Here is a 26,591-nt window from a genome sequence, read left to right as displayed (position 1 = left end):
TTTACCCTCTGCCCTCCCTCCCTGGTCCTGCACTGGATAAGTATCCTATATCACTGTGGGGTCTGTGCTGGATCAGCCTGAAACACAGGATTCCTGGTTTATGGGTAACTTTGGTTTATCTGAAACCAACAGGATGTACGCAGCAACTGATGCTTGCTGTGGCTTAGGAGGGTGTGGGGCTGGGTAGATCCATCACACAGCACAGTCTGAACGGGCATCTCCAGGAGCCATGGAGATGCCAGGGTGGTGTTGAGGCACCCTGAACCGGGTGCTGGGAACCAGCTGGGACTCTGAACATTTGCTCCACAGGGGGAAGAGTGCCCAGAGCCAAAGCCTGCTCTAAGGTCTTGTGTAGACAAGGTGTTGAGGTAGAGCCTCAGACCTGAGTCTTTGGGCTTTGGTACCAGTTTGTCCCAGAGCCTGAATCCTGCTGGCTGAGAGTCCTGTGATGCTATGCTGGAGCTGCTGGCATTCATTCTGCCATGAGCCCTCCATGTTTTGCTAGGAGCTGGGGCCACCTTGTGCTGAGCATGGGCCAAAAGTTTACTGAACTGCAAAACAACATAATGTTCTGCTGACTGATCATTCCCAAACTGCTGCTGCTGCCTTGGAAAACTCTTGGTTGGTTTCATTCATTGGGTTTCTCCTGCGTCTCTAGTCTTCGGAATACCTAATGCAAGAAGATGCTTTAAAATGTGTTTCAGTAGTTGCAGTGCACTCTCTTGAAGTCACGTTTACAGACTTTTCCTCCTGCAAAGGCAGTGCTGTCAGCCCCTCTGCTGGGAAACTGCTGCACGGTTGTGGCTGTGTGTGCCAAAACACTCTTGGAGCTAGGGCGAGGTCTCCCCTCTGGGGCTCTGCTCTTTCCACCCCAAACTGGTTTTTCAAGTAATTTTTTCATATGTGCCTCCATCTCCACTGCTGCTCACCTGTGTCTGGGGAGGAGCCTCCCAGAAGCTGCTCTTTAGTGCACAGCCAGCCTTTCCTTGCTGAGTCCTGTCATTCCATCCCAACAGACTGGAGCAGAGAGCCAACACCCACAACGACTTCGCAGACTCCGGGAGACCAGCTAGGACCTCGCCAACATGTTCAAGGGAGTAGGCAAAGGCTCCCCAGGCAGAAGTTCCCCCAACAGAGGTTCTCCTGTCAAGCCTAGCAAGTAAGTGCGACTCCTCTCTGTGTTCTGTGGACCCTGGAGGAAGATGAGAGAGGAGTTCTCGGTGTCTCCTAAGCCACTCTAAGAACCCTAAGTAAGTTGGGGCTTGCTGGGAGCTGAAGACAAACTGTGCTGTCCTAGCTCTTGTCCTTGTCTGGGCTTTATGGTCCAGCCCAGAAGTATCTGTGCAGCCCCTGTGATGTACAGTTCCTGAAGAACAGGTGCTTAGAGCAGTGCTAACTGAGCAGGGAGGTACAGAGCCCCTTTTGGGCAGGTAGGAGTAGAGAGAATGAACTTTGCTTGGGTGGAGCAAGATCTGCTTCGTGGTGTAGCAGATACCAGCCTGAATTTGAGAACCTAGAACTCCCTGTTTGAGTGAGGTTAGTGTGATGCTGCCCTGGGACCTGGGATCCCTCAGGAAGAATGTTCAGTTTGGTGCTGCTGAGGTGGTGAAGATGAAGTGAGGAACGCGTTTGCTGCTCTAATCCAGCCCTGTGAGAGGCTGGGTCTCTGCATGTTGAACAGCTGAAGTTGCTTCTTTTGGTGCTGCCTTATAGGGGCTGAAAGGATCTGACAGCCATGTCCTCCTCTGAAGAGATTCCCTAAGCTCTGGGAAGTGAGATGTGTGTTGAGAGTGGGATGTTTCCCTAGGAGCAGGGCGTCTGCTGGGAAGGGGTGCTCCTGCAGGCAGAGCGCTCATCTTTCTCTTCAGCTGCAGTTCAGCAATTTTGCATTTCATAGTATCAGCAAACTGATTCTGCAGGAATCCCTATCCCCAGTCAGGGTCAGAGGCTGAGGAAACTGCAAAGGGACTTGTTCTGAAGAGGTGGGGACCTGTGGGGAGAAGGGGCTGCTGGCCCCATCCCTAGGTCCGCCACCAGCAGCAGCCTGAGCTGGTGTGTGTACAGATGCCAGGGTGGACACGGCCCCATGCTGGCACCCAACTGCTTCGTTATTGGGAACAAACCCAGTGCTGGCAAACAGCCTCTGAGGAGGCTGCTGGCCCTGTGTTGCTGTGCAGGGCAGTGGACCTGAGGAGAAAGGGGCTTCCACAAAGACTGAGGCTTCACTGTGTGGAAGTCGGGAGCTGGCCCTCTGCTGTAGGAAGCTTCTGCCTCAGTGGAGCTGAGCTCTCACAGACTTGTCTCAAAATCTGGGGGCTCTCTGAACACCAAGCCTTTGTAGGGGCCTGACTGTGGTGAGACACCTCTCCAGGAGCCCTGGAGCTGTGTCAGCTTCTTGTTTTAGTCTTGTCAGTGCAATCTATCTACCTCCCAGCTGGCTTCCAAACCATTTTTTCATGAGATTTTTTCATGGACAGCTCATTGCAGGCCCCATGATGCTGCAGGATGGTTTGGACTGGGTTGCCCCCCAGCGTGAGCCTCTTGGGATAACTGGACTTGAATCCCAGTGAGACCTCAGACCTCTTTCCGGTGTAGGATGTAGGCTGGAGCCAGAAGTGTGCAATTACCAAACTAGTTGTGTCTTTTTAGGAGGCACCAACCATCAGACAAAGGCTAATTGGTCTCGCCCTGGGGCTTGGTCAGCACCCATATTAGCTGTGAAAAGGAAGATGAATGAGTCTTCTGGGGAGCAGATGCCCCCAAGAAAATGTTGGTGGCCCATAGCTGCTCTTGGTGGCCCCAAGGCTAGGACCTCAACAGCAGCTGATGTTCCCTGCTTCTGATGGTTCTCAATTAGCAGATGCCACTGCTGGCACAGACCGCTAGAACGGTACCTCATCTTGGTCCTTGGGATCATGGTGTTGAGCATCCTGGCTCAGAGGTCTGTGCTCAGCGGATGCATCCCAGCGAAGTGTTAATAAGCACAGGTTTGTCCCTGAGGAGCATCCTTGCTGTGCCCTGCTGGCAACTGCGGGGCTGAAAGAGAAAACTCCTGAGAAGGTGGAATTGAATCAGATCTGGCTGGACTGGCTGCGCGGGTGCAATCTTGACAAGGGCTGTGGGTGATTTTGAAGGTGGGTGGCAAGTCATCTCCTGGTTTAATCATCTGGGATTGCTGCCACTGCCACCACCTCCCTCTGCTTCTCTCCAGTCAATCTAGAGCAGTGTGGTCCCCAGGGGAACAGGCCCATGCGGCTAACCCAGCGCTGGCAGGGGGTGATTGTTCTGCTGTGAGTGGTTTAGGCTGGCAGATCAGAGTGTGAGAGGATTTCTGTGTGTTGGGGAGAACAGGCTCAGCTTTGGGGTCTCCCTTGTGGCCACAAATCGAAGTCCCCTGGACAGAAGGGAAGTGGGTGGCTGCTGTGGTCCTGCCTCAACATAGCAGGAGGACAGTCCTGCTCTTGCTAAGACACCTTCCCTTTCATGCAGTTGGACTGTCTAGGAGGCAGAAAGTGGTATAAGAAGCGAACCAATTAATAGTTATAATGAGAGTTCTTTGCCTCTTTAAGGCATGACATAGCCCTAGGAGGGAGGCCTATCCTGGCTCTTGAGGAGGAGCAAGAGGAGCTCTGTGAGCCTTGCTATCAGCCATCTCTGCCAGCCTGGGGCTGCAGCTCCTCATATCCCACCTGATGCCAGACTGCCTCTCTACAGGCCAAGTGTCAGCATGTTCACTCTGAACCATGGGGCCCCAGCTGTGTCAGCCCTTGTTGAGTGAGGGCTTCTGTCTCGGGGCAGCAGGGCTGGGGCAGAAGGGACAGCCCTGAAGAAGGACAGTGGTGCATCTGTGTCACTACAGGCTGTGTGGATAGTGTTTGCACGGGGACAAGAAGCTTGCAGTTGTCTCAGCACAGTCCATGGTTGGGGTAGGAGGGTCTGTGGTGATTCAGGCACATCTCTAAGCATGCACGGACCAAGCAGGTTCCTCCGCGTTGCTCCCACCTTGACCAAGGAGCATGGTGAGGGTGTGAGGCCAGCTGAGGACAGATGGCTTCTCCGCTTGTGCATCAGACCTTACTCAGTCTCCTAGGACAGTGTGTAGACATTGCTCTCCTCCCAGGACATCCCCTACCTGGCTTCAGTGTTCCTCAAGCATCCAGACTACTCTTTTGCAGACTCTGAAGTTCTTTGTCTGCTTGAAGGGCTGGAGAGCCATTTCCAGCCTGCCTGCTGGCTAAAGCATCTCAGTGCCCTCCTCTGTCGGGCTTGCTCCCTTGGCCAGCATGGACACCTCCTGGCTCTCCACACCAGAACACCCAGGGACGACCCCCTCTGCTCCTGAGATCATGCTGTCCAGGAAGCACCTTCCCTGAAGATCAGAGTTTTCCAGCACCGTCCTCATTTCTAACCTCAGTTGCCCTGCGCAGTGCAAAGGCAGTGCAGGCTGCGGATGGACAGGGCTGAGCCTCTGTGACCCGGAGGTTGCTAAGGTCTTTTCAGTCCATGGTTTTGTTGTGGCTAGGCCTAAACAAAGCTAATTCTTGTATTGAGCTTTGTGAACAAAAAAGTAGAGCATCCCAGCGTTTCCTTTAGCCAGGAAGAGGGGGCCACCAAGAATAAACAGGATCTGCCCTCCCTGGGAAGGATGGATCCTCATTTCTCCTCTCTTGGAGCTGCACAGACGTTTTCTCAGTCACAGCACAAGCGGACTCAAACCAGGCACTCCATTCGTGCTCTTCCCAGGTGGGAGCTGAATTCGGCCAGAGCTTGCAGGGTGGATGGACTCCCCCTTCCCTCCCCACCGTGCACGAGGAGAGGCATCCATCCTCTGGAGAGGCATCCATCCCCTGGGATGGCAGCCAGCCTGTGACTCACTCTCTCCTCCCTGTGCAGAGAGCTCGGGCAGGAAATTTGGGTGGTGCTCAAGTATTTGTTCGTGGGACACCACCTCATTCCAGGCGTGTCAGGGATGAGTGGGAGATTGTGTAACCTCCCGGGGAGGGGGACCTCTTAGAGCTTCCAGTCTCCTGCAGGCTCAGGCGCACGGGGACAGAGCCCGGGCTCTGCACTGCTTCCATCTACTGTGTTGTTCTGGAACTCGAGACCACCCTGTCTCCCCAAGCACTGCAGCTTGTGCCAGGAAAGGCATCCACGAGGCACAGATCGGGTAGGAGGGATGTTTAAGGGGATGTAAAAGACAGATTGTAGCAGACAGTGACTTTTTGATGAGGAGAAGGAGGATGAAGCTGAATATTCTGCTTGGGGTCTCTGCCTCTGTGATCTCTGGAATTGGACCATGTAGAAGGGGGTACTGCCAGAGCGCATGGTCCCCCATTTACTTTGCTGGCGTGTGTTTTGCAGGCAGGGAAGCGGAGGCAGGGTCAGGAGACACTGCCAACCCAAAGCCCCTGAGGGAGCTGGGAGCCGCTGTGTCACAGGCCCACATCATCCTCTTGGGAAATCAAAAACAAGGGAGGAGTTGGAGAAAGGGGGTGGGAGGATGCTGTAAGCAGGAGTGCTGGGGCTGTGCCTCTGGAGCTACATGGGCTCAGCCGCGGTCAGCATGGACTGGGCTGGCTTGAAACATGAGCTCTGTTTGTGGCATCTAAGTGCTTGAGTGCTTGGCTTGGGGTGACCATGGCACTCACTGGTACTTTATACTCACTTGGGGCTGTAATAAATGAACATCCAGCATGCGATGATTTGGTTTGAACTGTGCAGTAGCTGAAGCCGTGGTGAGGAGCTGCAGCAGTGGCAGACCTATTAAGAGAACTGCTTCCCCTGTCCTTTGCTGGATTCAGGGGCTAGGAAGGAAGCGACACTGCAGGAGGGCAGAAGTGTGTGCGTTTGCCGCAGGACGTCACCTTTTTCCTACCTTCTTCGTCCACTGAAAGCACAGGGCAGGTTGCCCTGACTCCTGTGCAAGTGTTCTATTGTCTCTACTCAGACACTTTCCTCTGCTGAACTTTGTCCCATCAGCAGGCATGCAAGAGCTCCAGACCATGGATGATGCTATGGTCCACACCCTCCCACGACTGCTTGCCCACATCCTGGCAGCTCTGCACTCTCCCTGCCTGGAGGGTAGGGCCAGCACTGTCCTCAAGGGCTGATGCTCTTAGAAACAACAGGACACGAGGACAGAAGTGGCATCAAGACTTGGGCTCCCTTATCACAGGGAGCTTTGGGGCTACAGGAGCTGCCCCGTGCCTTGCTGTGGGCTCTTAATCCAGCTGTTTTGGCAGGGATCTCGATGCTCATTCAAATAGCAGTGACAGAATAAGGGCCAAGAGAGTACTCATCTGTTGTGTGATGGCACCAACGTGAGAGAAAAAAAAGGAATGGTCTGAATCTTCACTGGGTCAAGGATGTAGTTGAGCTGTGGCCTTTGGAAATTTATCCCCTAGCCCTGGAAGCTGCATGACTGCAACAGCTCACACTGTGTCCTGCAGCAAGGAGCAGATGAGTTGTGGGGTATTCAAAAAGCCACTGCCCGCTCCCTCTGAGCACACCTCCTCTTCCTTCCCTTGGCTGAAGGCAACAGCCAGGCATTGCTCGCTTTTATGTATCCTTGCCCACAGCCTACACTCTTTCTTTGGAGACCAGGAGGTTGTTGGGGAAAGCCCTGCAGAACCGCAGATGTGCCAGGTCAGAATTGCCTTCATCCACCCACCTGCTTTTGCTGTTCCCTCTCTCAGATCCTCAACGAATGAGCTGGCTGTTCTCATCTCCCGCATGCAGACAAATGCTGACCAGGTAGAGAAGGACATCCTGGAGACACAGTCTAGACTCAAGCAGGTGAGTTGTGGAAGAAGGTGGTGGCTTTACCTAGAAATGTGGTATCTAGGATAACAGGTCAGGTGTCTGCTCCATGTGTCAGCTTGCAGTGGTGCAGCTTTGGGGGCTGACTCAAGGCTGGAGAGGAACAGAGCACCCCACAGAGCCTCCCAGCCTCTGGGGCTGCACACTGGGGTCTTCCAGATTCTGCCCTCGGTGCTTTCTGCTCAGTGCCTTATGCTTCCCACAGCCAAGGCTGTCTTACCTTAGCAGCACAGCCCTGAAACTTCCAGCAAGCCCAGAGGCAGGCAGCCAGCCTGACCCCACCACTTCTCTGGGTAGGAGAGATGCTGAAGCAGGCAGCTTGGCTGGACATATGCTCCATATGCAGGGACAGCTGCACCCTTGCACCAGTGGTAGTCCTCTGTGTGTTAAGCATCCAGACCCTCTGTGTTGGCCAAAGAGAATGTTGTGAGATCTGTGTGGTCCAACCATTTTTTTTTCCCTGTCTTCTCTGGTCTCCAGGATGCCAGCAATCATCAGAAAAATAAGGCCTTTGAGTTCCAGCCAGAGAATGCCAGGAACCTGAAGGAAGCAGAGACCCTACTGAAGGACCTCTTTCTGGATGTAGATCGTGCCAAGAGACTGAAACACCCTCAGGCTATCGAGATAGAGAAAGAGTGAGTACAGCAGGGTGGGCGGACTAGCTGCATGGAGGCACCGGCCAATTGGTAATCCTCCCAGGATCTAGGCTGAGCTCCAGTCACTGCCACGAGAAGTAGTCTTTCACCTTCTTCCCATAGATATTAACTTTAAAATTAAGGCTTCTGCCAATATACTGCAAAGATAGTGGTGAGGAGGGTGGCTGCCAGAGTGATCACCCAAAAGTCCCCAGTCCTATTTGGAGCTCTTGTAAAAGGTAACAGAAAAATGCAGAGCTAAAACATGATTGCACTCACAGAGCAGATCCGCTTCTCCTCTGCCTTTCGTAAAACGAATGCCTTTCATTCAGACAAGCAGAGTTGGATGCTCAAATGGGACAAGAACTTCAGTTGGCCTCTGGTACTTTGTTCCCCTTTGCCTTTCCAGTCCTTCCAGGTGGAAATCAAGAGGGAAGAGTTTTATTCTGGATGCAAAGGGGAAGTTTAATCTCTCTGCAGCTTCCTCTTTGGGCTGTAATTCCTGATACATCCCTGGAGATGGAGAGCACTGGGACAAGTGCCTTCATTGCTGAAGGAGCCAGTGTCCAAAGGGAAAACAAAGTAGCCTGGGTCTTACAGGTGAAATCTAGGACCCACAAACCCTACCTTGGTTCCTTCCCTTGCAAACTGACACAGAGACTTGTGCCTTTTCTCCTTGGCAGCATCCAGCAGCTCCACGACCGTGTGACGCAGCTGTGTGCAGAGTACCGGGCCCTTTATGAACAACTGAACATCCCTGATGTGGGGCCCAGGGTAGACTGGGCCAGGATCCTGGACCAAAAGATGGTAACAGCAGCTATTTTTCAGATGTATCTCCCAACTCCTACAAGGCCAGATAGTGCCCACTATTGCCTGTAGGGCTCTGCCAGCCGTCATGTGCTCAGTGTTGTGCAGGGACAGTAGGGATGGTGGAAGTAACTCAATTGTTCTGGATAGAAGGACTCTCCTCCAAACTCTTTAAAACTCTCTGGAGGACCCTCTTGACTGAACCCTTCAGATTAAGAACTACTGGATGAAGGGTCAGGAAGAGACACCCTGCTGTGGGATGAAAGGATGGAGAAGGTGATGTCTTCACAGGACTTCACAGCCCTGCATCCTAGGGTTTCACACTGCAAGATCTTGGGTATGCGCAGCACCCTATTTAGAGTCAACTTTAATTCCCTAGAAGACTGGATGGTAACTACGCCCATCCACTGCATGGCACCAAGGGAAGGGTGACTGGCTCAGTTTAGTCTGGTGCACTGGGGGTTTATGGCCTGATTATCTTTGCCCCTGTGCATGACTGGGGAAACAGCAACTAACAACAATCACAGCAAACAACAACCAGTTCCCATTTCTTCCTGGACTGGTATCAGATACCAGATCTTTTCATACCCTGCCAGCACTCACTGGGGGTTCTTCCTGAAAATAAAACCTTTTGCTTTAGTGTCTGCCTAACTCCTCTTTCACAGAAACAAGTCAATATGGGACAGTACGGCCCCAGCGTGTCAGATCTGGAAAAGCAAATAGCTGAGCACAATATACTCCAGAAGGAGATTGAAGCCTATGGTCTCCAGATCAAGAACCTCCACTCCGGGGTAAGGCACCCTCCATCCCCTCCTTGTTTTCTGTCTGCTTCACTCAGGACCCTGTGGGCTCTGCTGGCTGTCTGGCCATTGTGTCCCATCTGTTCCTCTGCATGGTGAATATCCACCTTTCCTCTTCAGAGGACGTGGGGACACCTGAGCTTGGACAGAACAAGCCATGCAGAGGCCAAGGAGGTGGTTCCTGAATGGTTTCTAAAGCCCTTTCCATAAATCAGCTCACCAGCATCTACCATGTGTTTTGGTAACAGCTTTTTTCATCTTTTTTTTTTTTTTCTCCCTTGGACTTGGGTGTGTCGTAACTCAGGATGTGGCAGATCTAAAAAGCCAGTACAAGGACTTGCTGGTAAGCTTCTCAGTGGTTTTGTGAACACATAGGGTCATTCAGCAGAATAACGCTATCCCTGATGGGCAGTTCAGGGCAAGAGTTACCTCTGGTCTTGCATGGTGAAGTCATGTCCCTCGTTTTCTTCCCACATGTCCTTCCCATCTTGGAATGAGTGTTAACTGAGAACACACTTGCTGCCCTCAGGGGAGTGCTGTGGGTGGGATCTGTGCCTTTCCTCTGTGCATATTTTTGGTCTGGAGTTGTCTATGTGCCTGTGAGTACGGGGTTATGGATGCAGCAGCAGGAAATCCTGTCCCAGTCCATGGGCTGTTGCAAATGTTGAGGCTCGCACTGATCCCTAACAAGGTCTCCAGAGAGGAAATGAGCAGCTGGGACAAAGCACTGGGCCAGGAAGTAGTTCCCAAGTTTAGCCAGCTGGGCCTGTAAGGGTTAATGATGCAGAACGGCTCTTGTGAGAAATATAGCAGAGCTGGGCCAGCTTTCAGGCTCCCCGAGGCACCAGACCTCATACCTGAGATTCTGGTTAGACAAACATACCCTGTCTGTGAAGGAGGGAGAGGGAATGGCAGCCCCATCAGCTAAGAGCAAGTGGTGTGCAGATGTCTGGGAATCGCCTGGTGGATGTGCAATGTGAATGGGGTCCTAGGGAGGAGGGGGAGGGAAAAGGGACTCCTCAGCCTGCATACCAATGCTCTCTCTCTCTCCTGTGTGCATGGGCAGAAAGCCTCTATATGGCGAGGGCAGAGCCTGGGCAGCCTGTACCACCACCTCCAGGGCTGCACCAAGGAATTGGGCTACCTGACGGACCAGCAGACCAGGATCCTGAAGCAGGACTGGAGTGACCAAATGATGGACATCCAAAGCGTGCGCCGGGAGTACGAGGTGAGCTCTTGGGGCACAGCAGCATGTCCTGCCACTGGGGCAGGATATTTTCAGGGTGAATCCCAGCCTCCTGGACGTCCACCATCAGCCATGAGCCTGGTGCTTTCCTAGGGCAGCCCAGTAGTACTGGGCACAGAAAGAAAAGTGGAAGAGATGCTCTGGGTCCATGCTGGAGGATGAGCCAGTCTGCATGTCCCCTATTGTCCCCTGAGCTGGTACACGGGCTCATACGCTACAGAGCTAATGATGAGGCTCAATGGTCAAAGCGAAGGAAAGGGCTCAGTGTCACAGAATCACAGAATAGTTTGGATTGGAAGGGACCTTAAAGATCATCTAGTTACTTACACACACACACACACACACACACACACCCCACACCCCCCCAGCAACATGGGCAGGGACATCCCACTAGATCAGGGTGCCCAATGCCCCATCCTACCTGGCCTTGAACACCTCCAGGGATGGGGCAGCCACAGCTTCCCTGGTCAACCTTCTCCAGTGCGTCACCACTCTCATGGTGAAGAAATTCTTCCTTATGTCTAGCCTAAATCTGCCCCTCTTCAGTTTATACCCATTCCCCCTTGTCCTATCACTACAAGCCTTTGTGAACGTCCCTCCCCAGCTTTATTATAGATACCTTTCAGGTATTGGAAGGTTGCTATAAGATCTCCTTGAAGTCTTCTCTTCTCCAGGCTGAACAAACCCAACTCTTTCAGCCTGTCCTCGTATGGGAAGTGCTCCAGCCCTCTGGTCATCCTTATAGCCCTCCTCTGGACCTGTTCCAACAGCTCCTTCTTATGTTGAGGATTCTAGAACTGGACACAGTACTCCAGGTCAGGTCAGCCTCAGTGTCCAAACTACAAGACCCAATGACTGCTCTATGCTGGGACCAGGAAGAAGAGAGGGATAATTGCCTAGGAAAATGCTCTTTGAATGAGAGCCCTGATGTTTCCTAAGACCCAAGCATGTTTAATTTGTTTTTGCTTTGCCTAGCCCCTTCTTTTTTAAAAAAAACAAACAAGGACGTCTGTGCTTCGAAAGCCTTTTCTCTGCTGCATGAGGTTTGGTGGAGACTGCTCTGGGCTCACGACATGTTCCCACTGTCATGAAGTTTCTCTTTACCTTCAGGACTTCAAGGCCAATGAGCTGCTCCGACAGGAGGAGCTTGTGAACAATCTTCAGGATGATGGGGATAGAATGATAGAGCTGAAGCACCCAGCTGTCAAGCCTATCCAGGTAGGGAAAGAAGGTCTTCTCCTAAATGCTGCAAGAGAACAAGAATGCATTTCTTAATTTGTGGATGAAGAGCCAACAGACAGGTTGGAAGAGAACTCTTCATCTCTTCTGCAGAGCTGCTGTGTCACTCTTTCCTCCACACTGCACCAACTGAACTGCAGCATCTTTCTGCCTGCTACAGCCCTAAAGGGAGGCTGGAGGCAGCACAGGGTCTTCAGCCCTTCAGAAATCTCCAGGAGACAGTGGCTTACATCTGTGTGCTGGGACCAGCTCCTGATCTGGGGCTTAGACACGTGGTCAGTGCAGCCACGTTCACACTCCTGTGAAACTCCAGTGATGACACAGCATGACTTCTCCTAGGTGAAACAAGCTCCCAGCCTCCAAGGTTGTATTTACAAGCCTGCAGATGCAGTGGCAAGCTGAGGTGGCCTCACAGCTACCTGCACCACTGGAGCTGATACTTTGAGAAATGGAGGCAGCTCCATATGAGCCAGGTCTTTGTGGAATAGTGTGCTTGCTCAGGCTCAGCACCAGGCAGTGCCTGGACATAGCTTTGCCTGTGCTCAGCAGTGGTTTTACCTTCCCTCTGATCTCTGGAACTGCCAGGGAAATGAGACTGCTGGTGGGGGAGATGGGACTGGCTGGAGCCCACTGAGTCATGCTCTGTCCCATCACAGGCTCACCAGGAAGCCTTGAAGAATGAGTGGCAAAATTTCCTGAATCTCTGTATTTGCCAGGAGAGTCAGCTGAAAAGCGTGGAGAGCTACAAGAAGGTGAGAATCAATGACCAGAGCATGGGCCGTGGGGCTGGCAGGGTCAGGCCAGAGCAGGAAAACCAGGAAGAGAGACGACAAAGGGATGAGGATGGGTGATCCTTTGCTTGTACCTAGTCAGGTCATTTGCGACAAAGGGATGAGGATGGGCGATCCTTTGCTTGTACCTAGTCAGGTCATTTGCGGGGAACACCACCCAAAACAATACTGTAATGCTGCACTGAAGGACTTACTCCCAGCTTGTCTCATCAGACCTGTTGCATTATTGTGCTAGCTTGGAGAAGAGGGGCAGGGGAGGTTTTGCTTGGTGTTGTTGCCTGGGACTTGATGGTTGATTGGGACTGTTTGCCTGTGGTTCAGGTGATGGAGAGTCCTTTCCCAAGCACATGCCCAGGTTGGTCTGTAGCATCTTGTGAGCCCCAGACAGGTTGTGGGAGAGATGCTGGGAACTGAGTGACACCACTGGACTTGGAGATAGTAATGTACTTCCATCCCGACTGTTTTCCTACCCATACCATCAGTTCCAGGATGATGCTGAAGCTGTGAGCCACTCGCTGAAGAAAATGAACTCTGACCTGGACACAAAATACAGCAAGTTCAACAAAGACAGCCCTGGGGTGGTCTCAGATCTGCTGCTTCAGCTGGAGGTGAGGTTTTCGGGGCTGGTGGCAATACCCAGATCCAAGGGGCAGATAAAAGTTACAACCTCCCCAATAAGTAACATTGGGGAAGCGGAAAGAGGTGGGTAAATAACATTATTGGGACAGCTCATCCCAGCTCTGCGCTAGGGAGGGGAAACCCATGGATGCTGAGCTTTGTAGCCCCAGAAGCTCCACACTGCTCATGCTGTGGTACAGACCTCTGGGAAAGCACTGGTTCTCATCACTGACACACACCCAGGCCCCATCAGAGTAAAGGAGAAGTGCAAGGAGGAGCTGCATATTTTCTCCATGCTGGAGATGCATGGATTAGAGGACCCGAGGAGACTGGCATCCAAGCAGCAGGGAAAGATCCTCCCATCTATTAGCACTCTCTTGAGCCAAGGGCAAGGGAGGAATTAAAGGAATCTGACCTCAGGGCTAAGAAGCAGACAGGAAAGGAACCTTTGCCTGGAAGAGAGGGAGGGGAGGTGTTCCACATGTTATCTTCAACATGTTGTCTTCCGATGCATCTAGCACATGTCACTCCCAAAATGTGCCGGGTTCTTGGTACCTTCTGACACTGGAATGTGGCCACCTCTTGGCAGGTATCTCTCTCATTTATGAGAAGAACTTCTGCAGGAGATTTAATGTGGCAGCGTGTGATCACCTAAGGTTAACTCAGGCTGTGCCTTCAAGGGCAGATCTGCTGTGAGCAAAAGAAAGCAAGGAAAGTGCTGATCATGAAAAGGGGAAGAGACATGGAGAGGTCAAGAGTGGAGAAACCATTGACTTCACTCTAACAGTGGCCACACAAGGGTGGACTACAGGCCCCAGCATACCCACTGTAGCGTGACCCTCCCCTTGCTTCTCATCCTAGTCTGGTCACAACCAGTCTTCCCTGTTTGGTCTAGAACGAGGAGAAGGCGGTGAAGCAGGCAGAGAAGAGTGTTGCTGACCTGAAGAGAAGGAGCAAAGAGATCAGTCCACTGAAACTGCGCAGGATATGTCCCCCTCAGACCCTCACCTTGGACACCCTCTGCGACTGGGATGCTGGGGAGGTGAGGACTTGACTAGCAGTACCCTCAGAAGAGGCAGGCAACTGGATTCTTTTTTTTGTCTGCTACAGATCTTGGCTGCTTGGTGGGAGGAACCAACCCTGTGCTGGAAAACCAAACCTTTCACTGAGTTGTGTGTCTTTGTCCCAGGTGCAGCTAACCAGAGGTGACAAGTACACTCTGAAGGACAACAGCAACCCGGAGATGTGGGTGGTGCAGGGTAGCACTGGTGTTGTCCAGGAGGCACCTTCTGCTTGCTTCTCCATCCCTCCACCAGATCCCAAGTCCATAGACAAGGTCAATAGGTGAGTCTGCAGTGGAGACACTGACCCAGAGAGATGTTTAGACTTGCTCTTAGGTTGTAGCCAGCCTGACTGCCTCAGCTGCAGAGAAATAGTAGCTGGGAACACACCTCTTGATTGTCTAGTGCAAAATCCTTCCTGGAGAGGGGTTGTTCCTTGCACCCAAGTATCTCATCCAGGTTCCAGCCATTCCTTGATGGCGGTGCATGCTGCACAGACCTTGCTGCCGAAGAGTTTTCTGGCAGTCAGGCTTGATTTCTTCACTCAAACACGTGACTTGCATAGGTTTGACTAAATTCATTGCAGAATCACTCTGGAGCTTAGGACTTGCGAAACAGGATGAAGTTATCTGTGGTATCTCCTCTCAGCCAGCCCCATCTGGAGACTGAGAAATGTTCCTTGAACCACTGTGTTGTATGCTACCTAGCTGCTCATTCAGCTTCTGTGGTTCGCACAGGATGGGGCGGTAGTGCAGGGAGCTTTGCCATTACCTTTTTAATCATGTCCATGGCTGCCTGGGTGAATCAGTGCTGCTCAAGTGCTGTGGGAAGGCCCACAGCCTAGATTCAGAGTTACTCAGACATGTCCATGATGGGAGTTTGGCTCCCCAGTCATGTGGGGTCATTACTTCGTTGTGTTGCTCTTCCTGAGTGTGTACCACTCTTCACACATCCCGGATTACTGATTTGTTTGGATTTCTGGGTTTCATGAATGTTTTAAAACAGAAAAGAAAAAGTTTGCAATTTCCTCCTGGATAATGGCTCTGCAATGCTTGCTTTTTTCAGGCTCCATCTGGCAGCTTGTTTCATTTCCCAGTGTTTGCTGCCATTCCTTTATACAAAATATTTGCCTTTTTTTTAATTTCAGCCTGTTCCACCATTCGGTCCCTCTGCAGCAACAGCCAGGCAAGCTGGGTCGTGCTGGTTTTGGATTGCAGTGTTTAGCTGGGGTGGTCCAGAGCAGTGAACTAGCCTGGTGCTTCTAAGGCCTCTCCTCCTGGTCCCATCAGTATTTTCTCACACAGAGATGTTTTTGGTCCTTCCAGCTCTTGTTGATCTCAGCTCTAGCTTCATTAGAAGGGAACGATTGTTACAAATGAGACTTGGTGTTTCTAGTGCAGCAGCCATAGAAGCAGCTACTTGTACTCGCTTCCTGCAAAGATGTGAAGCACTGCAGTGATAGGAAATCAGTTTCCAGCTTTGGTAGCTTCTGTCAAGAGTTGAAAACACTGGATCCATTTGGAGAAAACAGCTGCTCTTGTTGCTGTTCTTTCTGCTAAGGACCATCTCTGAGTTACAACAGGCTGCAGACTCCCAGCCTGCCCTGTCTTTGGAGACACTGTCCCCCGCCTTTGGGGACACCTTCCCCAGCAGAGGCGTGAAGCAACTCCCAGGCTGGGCTCTGCTGATGTTTTCTTAGTACACTGGTTTCCTGTCCTGCTGGCTGATGCTGTTCCTCTCTGCTTACAGGCTGGAAGGGGAACTGAACACAGTGAAGCAGAAGCGAGCAGTGGTTCAGAACATCCTGAGACGCAGCCACAAGGAGCAGGTTCAACCCAGCCAACAGGGTATGGCAGCTGGTTACTCACCCCCTTCCAAAGGAAGTCTTGCAGAGCTCCCAGACCTGGCTGGAAGCACAGCACCCAGCCAGGCAGGCAGAGGTACCTGTGAGTGGGTGTGAAGATGCCTTCTGCTCTGTAGAAAAGAACAGCTGATGGTATAACCTGACTCCCACAGCTACCCACTGCATGATCTTGGGCAATTCTCTTAAACTCTGTTGCCCTTCTCAGACCTCTGATATTGACCTCCAGTTTCTTCAACAGTTGCAGAGTATTTAGGACTCTGGGGGGTGTGTGCCTATCCAGAAGCCTTAATTAAACATTCTTTGGGATCTGAGTCCCTTGCAGTTCCCTTCCATAACTAGGGGCTGTGGAATAAGCAGGCAGCCATGGCTAAATCCCAACCCTTGGCTGGCTATATTACTCCCACAGCTGTAGTTCAAAGCTCCTAGGGAAGCTGAGCAGGGTTGTCTCTCGTGGCAACATGCGGCTGTCTCTGTCCCTCCTTTGCCTTGAGCACTGGCTGGCCAGGGCAGACCTAAACCCATTTTCCTTAGCCTTTGCTGTGGGTAGGCACGCATTTGTGCATGATGCTCTGCAGATCAGAAATGTTAACTGAATTGTTTATGGTTGCATTAAAACCCCATGCTCAGAAGAAGCCTGTGTGTGTTTTGGAACTGCAAACACAAAGGGCAGAGCTTTGAAGCAAGGCATGAGGGGGATTTGGAGCTGTAGGGGCCATATATGGGAGAGCGTGGGGAAAGAGCCCTGCACCAAGGCTGGGATGGCAAATGAGAAATGGGGATTAAACTAATCTGTGTCTTGCTGCAGCTCTGTCCAGGAGCTCCCCTGTAGTCCAGGATGATCCCCAAGCCGACCAGCTTCTTGGTAGCCTGGATTGTGTTGGCAAGGATCTGGTTCAGGTAGAGAAGGAGGTGTTGAGCCGAGTGAGGTCTCCAGTTAACTACAGTGATCCCACAGATGACCTTGCCAGGAGGATCAAACACCAGCAGGTGAGTGCTGCTGCCAGCGGTTGGAGCAAGATGAGTTTGGTAGCACTGTGTTCTTGTCCCAAAACGGAGCTGACATAGGAATTACACAGGAGATGGCAGCCTGTGCTTCAAAGGAGAAACCTGTGTTACGGTTGCAAAGGTTTCACATTGGCTTGAGCCCTTGAAACAGGACAGGTTAGGCCAAATCCTAGAGAAATGCAGGGATTTTAGCTTGTTACATCTTCACCTGTGGGTATTTATCCGGCCCCAGCAGAAGGATGGACTCGGGCAGGTAGGTTTCTTCCATCTTTGTCCTGATCTCTTTCCCACACCCTGGCATTGCCAGACAGCCACAGTCTGGATGGGGCTGTGCCCCAAGGGCCAGCGCCTTATGAGAGGGCTGCCGCGCCCTTAGCCCCACAGCAAAATCCACCCCAGAGGGAGACAGGTTTTCGCAACAGCACTGTTATGACTGTGTTGGGTGACTCTGCTCCCATCTGCTGTGCCAGGAGACGACAAAGAAACTTGAGGACCTGGGAGCAACCAAGGATGCCTTGCAGAAGGAGTGTGAGACCTACCTTTCCAAGAAACCCACCAGCACCTCGGCTTCCCAGCTCCCTGTCACATTGAATGCTCTCAGGAGCAAATACAATGATGTCAATATGCTCTCCAGCCTGTACAACGAGAAGTGAGTAATGATGGCAAGGCCTAGTGGGATGATAGGGGGAAGTCCTTGCACAGAGGTGTCGACACAAAAGCATGAGAGAAAATATGTTTGGTCTATGTGGGCATTGCTTGAGATCTATCTAGCCCAGGGCAGGTTGGAAATCTTCCATCCATCATCAAAGGCACCTCTGAAGGAGTTCCCGTGTGTGATCTGTGGTCAGATTCCCCTGCTATGGAAAGTCCACCACAATGGATGTGTGTCCCAGCAATGCTGTGTGCAACGAAATGCAGTGTATCTGACAGCACAACACGGTTATAAGTGCATATTGCTTGTCCTCTGCCATGCTGAAGAAGCTCTGATGTTAAATAAGACGTGCAAAATCAAAGAGAAAAAGGGAAGGATGGGGCCTTCTGTAGCTAACCTTGTCCTGTCTTTTCCTTCCCCAGGGCTAAGGCTGCCCTGAACTTGGAGACTCAGATTGAGAACACAGACAAGATTATCAGCATGTTCGAAGCCAAGCTGGCTCAGGATAGCATCATTCCTGCATCCCCCAATGCCCTGCAGGACCGGGCCAATGATTTGCAGGTAGGAGAACAACAGGCTCTTTGTTAGGGAAGGGAGATCTCTGAGCTCAGATAGCAATGGTGGGGAGAGTTGTACTTATTTGAGCAATCTGAGGCACCAACGATGAAGCTTTCTAAGGATTTGTTCCTTGAAAACTTTACATTGGTGGTGTAGGCTGACTTGCACTCGCTACCTAGCAAAAATCTCTGTCCCTTCCAGGGTACCTTTGGAGTCCCTAAAATACACAAACCTCTTAGCATCTGACCTCTGTTGCTCTGCCACACACCTACCTGTATTCTTTCCTGCTCCTGTTCCCCCTGCCCCATCAATAGCTCTCACCCTTGACTGGCAGTGACCCTTTTTTTGCCTTCTGCAGAACTTCTCTCTTCTGCTCCATGTGCCATCCAGCCCACCTTGCTTCCCACCTTCTTTACTGAACAAGTTTCTCTGCCACATCTCTTCCATGTTGCCCATCTATTCTGGAAAGCCTGACTAGCCCTTGGCGTGTCATGCAGTTAGTAGCAATGTTAAGGAGTATTTCTAGTTGGTACATCAGCTGGTGCAAACCCAGAGATGTCCTTTTCCCCTGCAGAAGATGAAGCGGGACCTGGTGGCCCAAGAGGACTGTGTGCTGAAGTTGAACAGGGGCCTCAAGGATGCTGAGCACAGCTGCAGCGCTGTGCAGAACAACTTCCAGGAGTACTGCCCTGACCTGCCCCGCCAGAAGCGGGAGGTGCAACTCCTCAATGATCGCTACCATGCTGTTGCAGACCAGCTGGATCAGCGGTGAGGAACTGTGGTGCTATTTCTGCTCCTCTTGGTTAACAGACTAGCATTAGACAGAGTCCAAAGTCTGTGTTCTTCATTGCAGGACCTTGATCCTGACCACTCTGCTGTAATACTGGGGACCGGGTCTGTCGTACTGTGTAGCTGTCACCTTCCTGTGCACAGCACAGCCTTTGAGCTTCCAAATCGCTGCAAGGAGGCAGTCTGAAGTAGCTGGCTGTTGGGTCTGCCTGACCCAGTGACCCTACCTAGAGAGACCCTGGTGCTCAACACTTCTTACAGGCATTGCTGTTGTCTGCCTTTTTCCTTTTCTCATCTCACAAGTTGTTTGTGCTGCAGTAACAAACCTGATGCACACAGAGTTGTGCTCCCCACTCAGAAACCAGTCATTACCCCCTTGTTTTTGTTATCTTGGTGTTCGTTGTGGTGACATTCTCACCATAATATCTTTTTAGGAATTTGCACCTGAATCTTTGCTCTTCCCCTTAATGTTCCTGTTTACCTTCGTACTGGGCAGAGAGAAGACCCTCAGAAATATCATCCTCACCTACCAGCAGTTCCAAAACTCCAATGAGAACCTGATGTTTTGGATGAACAACCTACCTAAGCACCAAGTGAAGACCACTGATGGGCCAAGCCAGATCAATTACAAGCTGCAGGCACAGAAGGTGTGTTCCAGGGCGAGCATCATAACCCGAAACGTTACAGGGGTGGGGGAATTTGCTTGTGAACAGTGTGCAAAATAGTACCGAGCAGCTCCTAGTGCTCCATTCATCACAGTGAACAAACTAGATCAAGGAGACAATGGATTGCTGCCCACACATGATCACCCAGATCCTGAAAGATTACACCTTGGGCTGACGTATTGCATCAGGGCCCTGCACCTTTCTGTCCTTGAGCAGATTCTAAGCTGACTAGCTCAAATGAATTGATGTCGGGATCACTGTGCTGGCTGGTATTTATCTCATACATGATGAGTCAGTATAGCAGATGAGAGTGCTGCTGAGATCCTTGAAAGCCTCAGATACTCTTCCTAAATGTCTTCCTGTTCCCACCATTCGCTTCAGTACTGGGTTGAGCTACTGCTCTTGGCTGCAAGAGTATTACTGAGTTTCTGTATTTCAAGCTGTTCTTAACATCATGTACCTCTCCTGCAGAGGCTGGTGGAGGAGATTGAAAGCAAGGAGCCTGAAAAGAACACGGTGGTCAGACTATCCCGGAATGTGCAGTCCACACTCAATGTATGGTACTCCCGTGTAGCATTCCCTTAACATCTCACCCAAGAGATCCCAACTGATTATCCTATTTCTTCTCTGAACAGGACTATGAACTCCAAGCAGGCAAATACAGCTCTTCTCTGGACCCTACTCTGACCGACTTTGCTGCAAAGAGGCTGCGTGTGACCCCCCTGCAAGAAAGCATCCAGGCCCAGGTAGAATGTAAAGATGAAGGCATGGAAGCTGTTGTCTAGCTTCTTACCCGAGTCCCATGTGCTCTGCAAGGCCTTAATCCACTCTTACAGCCACAGCTGATTGTGGTCCTAATCCCAAGGACAAATGTCATCAGGGATCTCTTTGTCTGTGGGCAAAGCAGTACATGAGATCCAGAACTAGGGCTGTGAGTGGTACCTTTGGTTGAGATGGTGCCTCCTTACCATACTGGGTGTCAGGATAAAACTGGCAGGGTAGGGATGTGAGCTTGCAGAGGCATCCTTTGATGTAGGGGAATTTGATGTTCTTCTCCAAACTCCTCTCTTTATTCATTTTTTGCATTTGGGGTCAACAAGAACATAAATTCTCGCTGTTCTGCCAGATCTCCCTTGAGATTTGAGCATGATTTGATATTTAAATATAGAACAGGTCTTTGTGTAGGAACAGATCTGTTTCCAGAAGAATCCAATACTTTTTCTAGGAGTGGGTTTAGAGGAGGCCTTCAAACTTTGGTCTCATCCCTCTGCAGAAGCATGGCAAAAAGCAGGACAGGACGGAGCCAGAACTCCTGAGTGCTCCTCCCACTTACACCCCAGTTTCCTCACGTCACCTTGGGCTTTGCTATCTGCCATCTGTGTGTGGCCAGAGGGGAATTTGGAAGTCTGGACACAGTGCAAGCTAGCAGGCCTCTAAGAGGCATTCAGATAAAGGGGATGGGATCTCCTGCAGGAGTCCTTGGACTCTGTCTCCACTTCTCTAGAAAGTCATATGTGAAGATGCTAGTCCCTGGAATAGTGCAGTGCACAAAGTACATCCATGTGAAAGGAGGGGTGGGAGAGTGTGCCACCCAACAGAGCTGTGTTAAAGTGTCAGAGACACGGCTCTCACTGCTGTTTCTGTTTCAGGAAAATGATGTAACCAAGCTCTACATGCAGCTGTCAGCAGAAAACAAACAGCAGCTCAGCCGGCTGGAATTCGCCAAGAAGATTGTTGAGAAGGTACCAGCTAACAGCTCATGGCAAGACTGCTGTTTGAAACAATCATTTCAAAGCTGTCAGCAGTCTGCTAAGCCTGAGATTCCTGCACCCCTCCCCAGGTTTCCACATCCAGGTGTGAGGAAGGACAGGAATGGAAACCTCTGTGAGAATAAGGTCATGAGTAGTGACAGTTTCACTGACCCTGATCTTAGCTTGTGACACCCACTGCCTCTGCAGGCCCTCAGCTGTGTCTGCTGAAGCTCTAGATTATGCTTGGAAAAAATAATTGAGTTAGAGCTCTGAAATCTTGTTCTCCACTATATCCAGTTAATATTGACAGACGGGACGTGACTGGAATGTAGTGCTCACAACCTCCTGGAAAAAATTCAAAGCAGTAGGACTTCTATACCTTTCTGGAGCTTGATTCACCTGTGGGAAAAACCTCTGGTCTGGATGGCTTTCATTCCGTGTGCTCAGGAAGGACCAGAGATTAATCTGAAGTGCTCTGTGATGCTACCAGGAACCAGTTGCAAAGCAGGGCCTGGACATGTTATCCTCCTCCTGCTACAGATACCAGAAGGCAGCACAAAGCACCTTTGTGGGCTGCTGCAGCTCCTCCCTGATGAGGAGGAGACACCAAGCCAGTTGCTTGAGATAGTGGGAATGTGCCCTCCTCTGCTGTTTATAGGCAGCCTTACTTGGAAGCTCCCTGGGGTTTCTGTACTGGTTCTGTTTCCTGCCCTGCCTTGGTAGGAAAAGGCCTCTGTGCCAGGTTCAAAAGGAATCTTGTTTCCCTGCCTTTTTTTAAAAAATTTGGTTTTGTTTTTCCTCTGCAGAAGGAACTGCATGAGGACATTGAGGCTGCACGTGAGCAAACCCAGCAATCTGAAAACAAAGCCACAGCAAGCAGGGAATCTGAGGGGTTGAAATCGCAGCTGGAGGAGGAAAGGAGGAAAGTGGCCAAGGTTGAAGAGGACCTGGAGGAACACAGAAACAAGCTGCTGATGTTGAAGACTCAAAAGCCTATTGAAAGAGTAGAAGAAAAGGAGATGATAGAATATTACAGAGACCCACAGGTGGAGAGCAACCTCTCTAAGGTGGCAGAGCAGATCAAAGAAGAAGGCAAAAAGAGGCAGAGCCTGCAAGATGACATTGACGTGATGAGCCGGAAGCTTGCCCAGATGGAGAGTGAGAAGAAGGTCGCTCCTGCCCAACTCCTCACCAAAGAGATCACAAAAATTGAGAAGGATCCAAGCCTGGAGAGCCAAGCAGACAGTCTTCGTCAAGAGATCAAACGTCTTCAGGAGGAAAGCATAGCTGCTGCTTCTGAGCTTGAGCAGCATAAGAGAGAGCTGCACATGCTGGAGCAAAAGCAGCCCAATATCCGAGAGAAAGTGGTGGTGAAAGAGCGGATCAAACTGGAGAAAAACCCAGAAATGTTGAAGTCTGTTAGGACCCTGCAGCTACAAATTGATGAGGAATCCTTCAAGAGGAAGTCTGCAGAAGAAGCAATAACGAAAGTGAAGAACAAGATTGAGGAGATGGAAAGACTAATTGAAACGGCAGAACCCAAAATTATTGTTAAGGAGGTGAAGCAGGTAGAGCAGGACCCAGAGTTATTGAGAGAGTCTTCCAAGCTTAAAGCTCTGATTGAAGAAGAGAGGAGCAGAAACTTGATGCTTATGGGTGAGCTGGGAGAGCTGCAAAGCCAGTACAGTATTGCAGAGAAGCAAAAACCAAGGGTAGAGGTTAAAGAGAGGGTCAATGAGATCTTCCTGGTAGATCCCGAAACCGAGCAGCAAATTGCACACCTGAAAAGGGAGCTACAGGAAGTTACTCTGAAAAGGACAAAGATTGAAAGTGAAGTGGAAGAGGCCTTAGCAGAGCTCAACATCCTCAGGTCACAGAAACCACTGGTGGAGTTTAAGGAGGTTATAGAGGAGGTGGTGAAACATGAGAAGAGTCCAGAGATTCTTAGGGAAATTGACAGGCTGAAGCAACAGCTCAATGAATTGGTGAACACCAATGGCAGGACCCAAGAGCAGCTCATTAGGCTGCAGGGTGAACGAGATGAATGGAAAAGGGAGAGATCCAAGGTGGAAACCAAGCTAGTCAACAAGGAAGTAATCCGATATGAGAACGATCCACTCTTGGAAAAAGAAGCTGAGCGCCTCCATCAAGAGGTACGTACCATGTCTCAAAAGAGGAGAGCTGCAGAGGATGCAATCTATGACTTGCAGAATAAATACATGCTGCTGGAGAGGCGAAAGCCAGAGGAAAAGGTTGTTGTCCAGGAGGTGATACTGACTCAAAAGGATCCAAAGCTCCGAGATGAGCACAACAGGCTGCGCCGGAGTCTGGATGAGGAGGTGAGCAACAGACGTCGTCTGGAACGTGAGGTGCAACAGTTTCGTGCACTGGTGGAAGAGCAAGAGAAATTGCTTAACTTTCAAGAAGATCGAAGCAAGAGGCTTGCGCTGGAGAAGGAGATGAGGCAAATTACATTGAGAATAAAGGAGCTGGAGGAGAGCCCAGCCTCAGTGCAAGAAAAGATTATTATGGAAGAAGTGGTCAAGTTGGAGAAGGATCCAGTCCTTGAACAGTCTGCCAGCAACCTGCGCTTGGAGCTGGACCGTGAGAAGACAGACGTGCTGAACTTGCAGAGAGAATGCAAGAACCTGCAGATGCAAGTTGATGTCCTGCAGAAAACAAAATCCCAGGAGAAGACCATCTACAAGGAGGTGATTCGAGTGGAAAAGGACAGAGCGCTGGAGAGTGAACGTGCACGCATCTGGGAGCTGCTGAACAGGGAGAGAGGAGCCAAGCAAAAGGCAGAAGAGGAGGTACGGCGGCTCAGGGAGAAGATCGAGAGAGCTGAAGGCATGAAGAGGACGTGGGCTCGTGAAGAGTCAGAGCTACAGAAAGCCAGGAACCTGGCCATTCAAGAGAGAGACAACTTGGAGAGTGAACTGCAGGAGCTGGAGAGGCAGAAGCAGCAGAAAGTCCTCTTCCTTCGTGAGGAGTCCAAACTGCTCAACCAACGGACTGAGAATGACAGGCAGAAGAAGAAGCAGCTGGAACATGAGGTTTCCTTGCTAGAGGCAGACATCCTTAGGGAGAAGGACCAGATCTACAACAAGGAGAGGTTCATTCGAGATCTCCAGTCAAGGGTAAACCGGGAAGAAATCAATCACGAGACCCAGATGAGAGAAACAAACCTCTCCACTAAGATCTCCATCTTAGACCCTGAGACAGGGAAGGACATGTCCCCTTATGAGGCCTATAAGAGAGGTATTATAGACAGAGGCCAGTACATCCAGCTACAAGAGCTGGAGTGTGACTGGGAGGAAGTCACCACTCTGGGCCCAAGCGGGGAGGTCTCAGTTCTCCTCGACAAGAAAAGTGGGAAGCAGTACTCCATCGATGATGCTCTAAGGCTGAGGAGGATCACAAAGGAGGAATACCAGCTGTACCGGGATGGCAAGATTCCCATCTCTGAATTTGCCTTGCTTGTGGCTGGGGAATGCAAGCCTTCACCATCTCTCTCTATTGGCTCCATCATCTCCAAATCCCCACTCTCATCACCCACCACTCACCAGCCCCAAAGCTTCTTCCCCCCAGCCTCGCAGAAAGGCTTCTGTGATGACACATCCCCCATCGCTGGGGTGTATGACACCACCACCGAAACCAAGTACAACATCAAGACCGCTGTTGCAAAGAAGCTGCTTGATCCCATGACAGCTCAGAAGCTCCTGGAAGCCCAGGCTGCTACAGGGGGCATCATAGACCTCATTTCTCGGGACCGGTTCTCTGTTCACAAAGCAATCGAGAGGGGGCTGATCGACAGGACCTACATGCAGAGGCTGCTCAATGCCCAGAAAGCTTTCACAGGGATTGAGGACCCGGTGACCAAGCGAAGGCTGTCTGTGGGGGAAGCGGTTCAGAAGGGATGGATGACCAAGGACAGCGCTTTCCCTTACCTGGAGGTCCAGCATCTAACCGGAGGGCTCATTGATCCCAAGAAAACTGGTCGCATCCCTGTGCTGGAAGCTGCCCAGACAGGGATGATAACAGGTGACTTGGCCAACAGGCTCCAGGATGAATCCAACTATGAAAAAGATCTCATTGACCCCATCACTAAAGAGAAGATCAATTACAAGGAGGCCATGGCTCTCTGCCAGAAGGATTCGCTAAGCAGCTTCTTGCTGCTCCCTGCCATGTCGGAGGGGTATCAGCGATACCACCAGGCGAGCCGTTCCCCCAAGCTCTCCCGGTTCAGGCACTGAATGGATTCAGGTGTGTGCTGGATCTGGTTCCTTCAGGAGTTCATCTGTTCAAAACACTTCTCCCCATGAAGGCAGCAGCGATCACAGGAACGGAGCACCTAGCATTTAGGACTGCATACTCTTCTATCTTAGCTATCTCTGCTTCCTAACACAGCTTGATCGCGTGAGGAAGAGAACATAAGCGTGTAAGGACCTGACTCATCAGGATCCCCACAGGCCCATGGGTGCTGTGGTGACAGCAAAGGGGGGTAGATTGCAAGAACTACACTGGCAGTAGGTTAAATGCAGTTATACCCAGAAAAAGGGGAGAGCAAGAGTGTTTTCCAGTTAGGTCATTCTTCTGCATGCAATAAACGTAGAAAGTGTGTCTCTTTGACTGTGTTGTCTCTGCAGACTGAGGCTGCGAAGTGGCTGAAGGCATGGCTAATCCTCCCTCTGACCCTGTGCAGTCCTACGCTTGCAGGCCAATCTACAAAAGGTTTGCTCCCTAGTTATTTGGACACCTCTGAAAGAGGGACTTGGTCACCAACGGGTGCAGTTCCGTGTTTTGTTTGATCCAGTGTAAGTGCTGGCAGCTACTAAATGGAGCAGGCCCCCCCATCCCCTCCCCCCTGGCTGGTCTGGACCAGCAGCAGGGCTGGAGCTGGGCTGTGATTGGACTATCGGATGCATCAGGAGAGAAGCCCTGGCTTGGCGTCCTGCCAGGGCAAGCCCAACAGCCCTCAGAGCACAGGAACCTGGTCAGGTAAGGATCACATCCCAGCGTAACCGAGGAGCTCTGGATCAGCACGGTGCCCAGCAGTCAGGTTCCAGCTCTCCAAAGCTGTGGGCGCAGCCTTGCCGTGCTTGTGCCTCGCTCGCCTGGGCTGGCTGAAACCGGGGAGGCTCCATCAGCAATAGGGCCGTTGCTCTTTCTGCAGTGCGGCTCTGCCGGACGGAGCCGGACCGGTGAGTTTGCTGCCAGCCTTCCCACAGCTGGCTCTGTGGGGCAGGGTGCGGGCTCTAGGGCTCCCTCCTCCCGCACATGAGACAAAC

General features: G+C 51.2%; 1 protein-coding gene across 3 annotated transcripts; it reads left to right on the top strand.

Moving 5' to 3' along the window:
* The first annotated feature begins 968 nt into the window (after positions 1-968).
* EVPL (envoplakin) lies at positions 969-26,591 on the top strand. 3 transcript variants are annotated; one of them, XM_054083675.1, is made up of 22 exons: positions 969-1,159; positions 6,696-6,795; positions 7,300-7,454; positions 8,138-8,261; positions 8,927-9,052; positions 9,366-9,404; positions 10,128-10,289; positions 11,418-11,525; positions 12,203-12,298; positions 12,820-12,945; positions 13,851-13,997; positions 14,145-14,299; positions 15,766-15,863; positions 16,686-16,867; positions 17,356-17,534; positions 17,960-18,098; positions 18,670-18,863; positions 19,381-19,531; positions 20,021-20,104; positions 20,185-20,295; positions 21,199-21,291; positions 22,107-26,591. In XM_054083675.1, the coding sequence occupies exons 1-22, from the start codon at positions 1,086-1,088 to the stop codon at positions 25,554-25,556; spliced, it is 6,093 nt and encodes a 2,030-aa protein (XP_053939650.1). In that variant the 5' UTR covers positions 969-1,085; the 3' UTR covers positions 25,557-26,591. The 3 variants fall into 3 exon arrangements, with proteins under 3 accessions (XP_053939650.1, XP_053939651.1, XP_053939652.1); XM_054083676.1 differs by lacking the exon at positions 969-1,159 and adding an exon at positions 1,221-1,250; XM_054083677.1 differs by lacking the exon at positions 969-1,159 and adding an exon at positions 5,019-5,167.

Source organism: Cuculus canorus, chromosome 18, assembly GCF_017976375.1.
Source record: "Cuculus canorus isolate bCucCan1 chromosome 18, bCucCan1.pri, whole genome shotgun sequence".
Taxonomy (NCBI): domain Eukaryota; kingdom Metazoa; phylum Chordata; class Aves; order Cuculiformes; family Cuculidae; genus Cuculus; species Cuculus canorus.
The sequence above is the reverse complement of the archived record's forward strand: the minus strand, read 5'-3'. Positions and strand labels throughout refer to the sequence as shown.